At 44.6% G+C, this 7,044-nt stretch overlaps 1 protein-coding gene and 1 long non-coding RNA gene across 5 annotated transcripts in view; one reads left to right on the forward strand and one right to left on the reverse strand.

The window, feature by feature from the left end:
* Nucleotides 1-1,592: 1,592 nt before the first annotated feature.
* Nucleotides 1,593-4,602, reverse strand: LOC105506623. Its single transcript, XR_001000954.1, has 2 exons — nt 4,494-4,602; nt 1,593-2,069 (listed from the first exon to the last, which is right to left on the reverse strand). It is a non-coding gene; the product is annotated as an uncharacterized LOC105506623 (long non-coding RNA).
* A 130-nt stretch (nt 4,603-4,732) lies between these two features.
* PITPNB (phosphatidylinositol transfer protein, beta) overlaps nt 4,733-7,044 on the forward strand; it is a 112,100-nt gene continuing 109,788 nt past the window's right edge. For 2 of the 4 annotated variants that reach the window (XM_011934833.1, XM_011934832.1), the window contains exon 1: nt 4,733-4,866. In XM_011934833.1, coding sequence (XP_011790223.1) covers nt 4,847-4,866 — 20 coding nt within the window. In that variant the 5' untranslated portion in view covers nt 4,733-4,846. Of the gene's footprint in view, nt 4,937-7,044 lie in introns of all 4 variants that reach the window. The other 2 variants (XM_011934829.1, XM_011934831.1) reach the window with 2 other exon arrangements.

The raw sequence follows: 7,044 nt of genomic DNA on the forward strand, positions 1-7,044 counted from the left end.
GAAGAATGAGACCAAGACCAGAAAACAAAACATCCTCGTCCTGCAAGAAATGCAAAGTGAACACAAGATAGAGTTTTAAAACCAATAAACTGACAAAAAACGAAAATTCTGATAATATTACATGTAGGTGATGACACAGAAGAACAAGAATCTGTATTATACACCACAGAGAAAAGGTAATTATGGCCAATACGTATACATGCATGAATGCACATATACATTCTTATGCATGTATTAGAATAACAAACAATGATTAAACATAGTGGTTACTCTACAGATTGATATCTTCAATTACTGTTCCTGCTTTTTGGAAGCTTTTAAATGGTTCCCATTCACTGAACACTTATGTATCCAGTAAAGTACATAACATAGGTGGCTTTATATACTTCATATTTGTTAGTTATTAAATCTGTTGCAAATATTAATAGTCCTCCTTTTTCAGATGTGTAAGACTGAGTTTCAGTGTAAACCGAATCTCTGAGAGATTAAGTCATTTTCTCAAGGTTCAGAACAGTAAGTGGCAGAGCCAAGATTGAGGCTAGGGTCTTTCTACTCCAAAGCCTAACCCTGTCTATCCCAGAGTGATAAAATATTATGACCTATGCCCTGATACTTAACAAAATTAAAGCATCCTTGGGAATATTTCTAGTTTTCATAGAAAGATCCTCAACCAAGATCATTCTGGAATGGGCAGAAGATAAAAAGAAATGGGATGGCAAAATGCAGAGCAAGCAAGGCAAATGAAAGCTACAAACCTCACCCCTAGATAAATGTACACATGAGCCAGGAGCAGTGGCTCATGCCTGTAATCCTAGCACTTTGGGAGGCCAAGGTGGGTGGATCACCTGAGGTCGGGCGTTCAAGACCAGCCTGACCAACGTGGTGAAACCTTGCCTCTACTAAACACAAAAAAATTCAGCTGGGCGTGATGGCAGGTGCCTATAATCACAGTTACTTGGGAGACTTAGGTAGGAGAATAGTGTGAACTCGGGAGGCAGAGGCTGCAGTAAGCCAAGACTGCGCTATCGCACTCCAGCCTGGGCAACAAGAGCAATACTCTGTCTCAAGCCTGTAATTGCAGCACTTTGGGAAGCCAAGACGGGTGGATCACGAGGTCAGGAGATCGAGACCATCCTGGCTAACACGGTGAAACCCCATCTCTACTAAAAATACAAAAAATGAGAAGCATGGTGGCGGGTGCTGGTAGCCCCAGCTACTCCGGAGGCTGAGGCAGGAGAATGGCAAGAACCCAGGAGGCGGAGCTTGCAGTGAGCCCAGATCGTGCCACTGCACTCCAGGCTGGGCAACAGAGAGCAACTCTGTCTCAAAAAAAAAGTAAAACAAACAAACAAACAAAAATATATATATATACACACACACACACACATACACACACAGATGTGCAATTATGTATATAATTTCAGTGGTTCACAAATTCCCTGGGAGCCCCACCGACAGGCTTTTCTTCGGATTCCAGGTTAAGAATGGCTACTTTAGGAACTAAATTTATTTATAATATTTAAGTGACCATTCAAATTTCTTTGGCCAGAGTTATGCTATCAGTTAGTGCATAAGCGTTTCACTCACACTGCTCGTGTTCAGAAATCTTTTACCTCGGTAAAATTTACCATCACTCTTACTGTAATGAGCTCTTTGACCTAGAAGTACATACAAGGGAAGTAATGAGATTGGTAGACATATGACACTGGTAGAATTCGTTTAACTTAACATCTGTGTAAAGGCTACCTTTGAGAGTTCAAAGATAGAACAAGGAACATCACAATAAAAGAAAAAAAAAGGTTGGCTCCTTTTTGTATCTACAGACAATTACTGGTGAAACTTACATTCCACTTTATACACACATTTGCAAAAATGCACCACAGGCTTCAACATCTTCAGCTGTCATACAAGAAAATGTCACACAACAGGGACATAAATCCACTAGTCTATTTTTTTCACATGTATTTGTCTTTTTCTTTATATGTCCTTCTTTCTCATTTTGGGCACTGGATTGTGGCTTTCCTATTCTCTAGTCCCACTTACAATTCTTTCATTCTGCCATTTTTATCCTTGAAAAAGATGTAGGATTATTTTGTTATATAGATTTCATGTTTTCCAGCAACCTAGCTAATCTTTCCCTCAATAAATACATCTAAACCGGTTACTTTCTTAATCTATCCTTCTCAATTGAGTCTTTTAATAGGAACCTTTTGATTGTGACAACAATACATTGCCCGACCAAACAGTTGTAAAATCTAGTTTTAACAAGAACCTCCCCAATCCTTGGTATCTGTTCTTCATCCTCCACCATTCCCCAGATAATGTCTGATCACGTCTTCAAGCAAGAATTATGTTAGGTTACTTTAGCCAGAACCTGATATATCCTCTTAATTTTCCATCCACTGATCGCCCTACGCCCAACCATCTTGTTCCTTGGCTATAAATTCTCACTTGCCCATGCTGTGTTCAGAGCTGAGCCCAATCTCTTTCCCCTACTACAAAATCCCATTACAGTGGTCCATATACTTATTTCGAAGGTCCTGAATAAAGTCTGCCTTACTGTACTTGAACGAGTATCATCAAATAATTTTTTTAAACAATAGGAAAGAGAGGCACTATCTATACCGTATACTGGTTTGGAGGTATGCTCCATCCAGCATACTGTCTCGTTTATTTCACAAACATCTGAGTACATCTATGAGAAGAACTGTGTTATGCAGACAAAAGAACTAGTGAACACTTGTGGGGAGACTTCAAAAATTAGAGAAATGATGTAAAATTTCCTTTTTCTTAATGATTGATAAAGCATGTCAACCATAAATTTATCTCCAACGTTTAAAAAGTTATATTTTCAACAAGCATAACGTGGGGAGAGATTACAACATAAAATGACTCCTTACCACATAAATTTGGCAATTAATCTTAATATTACCTCCTTAGACTTTAAAGAACACTCCCTAAGCATACAGATTTATAGTATTCAATCCCTTAATTTTTCTAAATATCTTCTAGAATTTGACTTTAGTCTCCTTTCCATAATTGAGAACAATTATTTCTCATAAAGATGGTCTGCACGCCCCAACTTAACTTTCATCTAGGAAATTAGTGTAATGAATGGACCAGACTTTGAAGTTTTTAAAATCTGGATTTGAAACCCGGCTCTGCAAACAAGCTAGTACAAGTTACTTGACTCCCTGAATCTCATTTTATTCCCCCTCGTAAAGCATGCTAAAATACATCTCATAATGTTCTAAGGGTGAAATAAAATAAAACATCTCTATTACTTAGCACAGTACTTGGCATAAAATCCAATGTCTAATCAACAAAGCGGATTCTAAGCTTCTCAACTCTTGCAAGAAAGAGCATGCGAAAGTTTCCTTAAATCTCTGCCCTCACAATAACTAGCACTACTCACACAGAAGAGAAACTCGGTGACTCCCTGGAACTGCCTTAGGAGAAAGTTTCTGGAAGTTTTGACATTCCAGAAACCTTCTCCTAAGGCAGTCCCTGGGAGTCACTGAGTCCCTTTATTTCCATTATTTTTTTTGAGGCAGCCCTAACTCCACAGACGTATATTCCAGTGTCAGATACACCAGATGTTTACACAGAAATGTTTTCGTGATATTTTAATCGTCTTAATAGCCTTTCAACAGGTTCTCATGGTTCTTAGAAGACAAATTCTTTACTATGGCCTAGTAATCTAGTTGGTCCCATCTCATTTGCCACCCTCACTTAGGATGTTCTGTCCACATCTGCCCTCTAGCCGCTCCTTAAATACCCTAAGCTTATTGCATCCTCGGGTCCTATTTCCCTCCAACTGGAATGCCCCTCTCACATCCTAACAGGCTAGGTTCAAACACCGCCTCCTAAGACAGCCCTTGCCTTGAGTCCTCCGCCTTTCCCAGCACTCCACTGTATTCATAGCACAGCACTTCCCCACCACCCCAAATTCTCCCTGCTTTTTTCCCAAGTGACTTGTCTCCTCTAGACTGTGGGCTTCTTGAGACCGTGCCTGCTTTCACACGCCTCCCCACTGCCTAGAACCGTGTCTGGCACAGAGCAAGCCAGCGACCTCCGGGCTGCGGCTTTGAGGCCCACTGCGCATTCCCTGTAACTGCGCGAACTAACTCCCAGAACAGCCCCCTTTCCTGGGTCTCGAGGCCAAGCGCCTCCTTTCCCCCAGAGGGCCTTCGTCGGGAGTGTTGGCCGCTCATCCTGCCGCGTCACAGGTGAGGTTTAGGATTCTCCGCCGCGGCGCACCTCCACGAGACCGCGAAGCAGGTGAACGTCCTCCCGCGGAACCTGAGCTGCCAAGGCTTGGGAGGGGAACAGAAGCTGGCGTCGGCTGCCTCCAGAACCTGTCAGGAGTCTTTTATGTGGACTACGGAGGTGAGGTGTCGGTCAGGGAGGTGGGCCCTGGCTCAGAGCAGTAAGAGAGAGCAGAAAACTGGTCACCGAAAAACGGCTTCCAAAGAACCAACTGGAAAACTCACCGGAAAGCGTAGGCTGCCCAAACGCCCCGAGGGACTGAAGCTGAAGGGAGGAGCCCTCGCCAGCGGACAAGAGTGCGCGCGTCGAGTTTGCGCAGCCGCAGTAAAAGCCGCAAGCTCTTCGGCAGGCTGCGCAACCGCAGTGGAGGCCTCGGGTGCCCCGGGTGGGGCACGAAACTGGGCGGAGCTAGGCCCCCTCGCGCGTTGACGCGACTAGTCGCGGCGGAAGGGTGTAGGCACGCAGGCGCTATGGTGGCTCGGGGGGCAGGGAGGCGGGGCCGCGCAGGCGCTGTGAGAGGCGGTAGCGGCGGCGGCGGTGGTGGTATCGGCGGCAGCTGTGAGGGGGTTCCGGGAAGATGGTGCTGATCAAGGAATTGTAAGTGGGTCTGTGGGCGGGAGCGAGGCCGCGGGACGGCAGTGATGGGAGATTTGTTGATGAAGAAGTGGCAGGATATTCCTAAATCGGAGTCAGCCCTGTGTCAGCCCCTCCCTGCGGGCGCCCCCTCCCTCCCACAGGCGTCCCCGGCCCCCTCGAAGCCCCTCAGCGAGTGCGCCCCTCGGCCCTCCAGGCACTGCCGTGGTAACACGGCCTCTCTCTTTCCCGGGGCGAAGGCGGCTGGGTCCCGGCCCGAGCGCATGGCTCGGGAAGGCGCGGCCGGGAGTTTCCGCTGGGACCCGCCTTCTCCCCAACCCCCCACCCCTAGTCTGGGTCTGGGCCCACCCCCAGGCCCGCCGGTGGGAAGGAGCAGCAGTCCGAGGGTGGGAGAGACACGTTGATTCTGACTGTGATTTGTCGTCCGGGGTGGAGTCCGCTGGTAACCAGCGGGAGATGGGCTTGCCGGTTGAAGGCAGCCCTCGTGTCAAGACTCGCGGTGGGACGTTGGCGCCCTGAAGTTCGTGCTGGAGCCGGGAATCCGGAAAGCCTCTGCTCTGCTGGGCAGCTCCGTTGACTTGACGGGAGAGCCTTTTCTCTTTTTGGTTTCCGCATGTTTTAAGATGAGGTGACATCCTGGGCCCCACCTACTTTCTTAGAAGTTAACACGTGGTCTGTCAAATGGAGGGATTTCGAGGTCCATCCGACCGGCCAAGTGATTTTGTTGAAAAGTCACGGCTTTTCCCACTGGCAAGGACTGTAAACATTACGGATATCTGCCTGCCTTTGAATGTTCAACTGTCACAGCTGGTTCGTGTCGTCAGCATCCTTTGGGCAGCTACGGAGGTCGAGTATGGCCCATTCGTTGGTTTTCAAATTCTTCATTTTAAATTCTTAGAAATAGTTTTGGCTTAATTTAGCTTTCTTTAGACACCTTAGTGTTCTTAAACCTCCTTTAAAAAGTCATTGATGTCACTTCTCTGAGGCTTAATACCTCCCAAAGACTCCCTGTCTCACCCGGAATAAAAGTCAAAGCCTCTGCAACAGCTACAAGGCTTTACACTTTATTTTCCTGCCCTGATCTCATTTACTACCTTTCCCTTGCCCATTCCATCTTCGCAAGCTTTCTTGCTGTTCATCTACTACTCCAGAGTAAGTTCAGTTCAAGGCCTTTCCACCTGCTTTTGTTCCTTTTGCTTGAAGTGTTCTTCCCCAGGCTCTCTAACTCACCTCCTTCCAGGTCTTTGCTCAGACGTCACCTTCTCAGGGAATCCTTTTCTGAAGACCTAATTGCAGTTCCCACTCTTTGGGGTAGTATTTATCTTCCCTGCTTTGTCGGTCTCCATAGTACTTATCACCATCCTACATGCAACACAATTTATTGTTAATTTTTTTCTCCTACTAGTTGTATTCTCTTTTTACATGTAAGGGCCATGAGTTTGTTTTGCTCACTCTCATATCCCCAGTTTTTAGAATAGTACCTCGCATGTAATAGGTGCTCAGTAAATATTTGTTAATGAATTGATGAAAAATGATAACTTTGGCCAGTGACAGGGATTTTGAGAAGAGACATTTTGCCTTTTGTTGGTAGAGTGAAAATTTGCAGTTAAAGCTTATTTATAGTACTGAATATTGGGCTTATATAAAACTTTTCTTCCAAGTCATTTATACGGTGTATCGAACAAGTGTTCATTACTCTGACTTCTATATGATGTAGGTAGATGGGTGGCAGACACTAAAACAAATTGAGAAAATAAGAAAGAAGGAAATTGACTTGGCCCAAGTTACACAGCAAGTGAGTTGCAGAACTGATTTTAAATAGATCTAGTCATTTTTCTTTCATTGGAGTATTTCCTACTTCCAAAAATATTACAGAAACACAGTGTTGAGTAGATCCCTCTGACAGTATGTGAGTAGTACGAAGCTAACTCTTGGAAAGCAGTTACTATTGGAAATTTGCGCACTGTACTTTTTGCAAACATTTGCTTTCATTATGAAGATTTAAATGTACCCAGATAATGAATATTGACATGTGACCAAAGTCTAATTATTTTTCCCAAAGAGTTATAAATTAGATTTCTTGATGTTAACTCTTTATGTGTATCTCCCCTAGATTTTTTTTCCTCCTAGACTTTTTGAAGGTAGGAGCTGTTTCTTTTTTTTTTTTTTTTTTTGAGACGG

This window comes from Colobus angolensis, unplaced genomic scaffold, assembly GCF_000951035.1.
Source record: "Colobus angolensis palliatus isolate OR3802 unplaced genomic scaffold, Cang.pa_1.0 Scaffold139, whole genome shotgun sequence".
In the NCBI taxonomy this organism is placed as follows: domain Eukaryota; kingdom Metazoa; phylum Chordata; class Mammalia; order Primates; family Cercopithecidae; genus Colobus; species Colobus angolensis.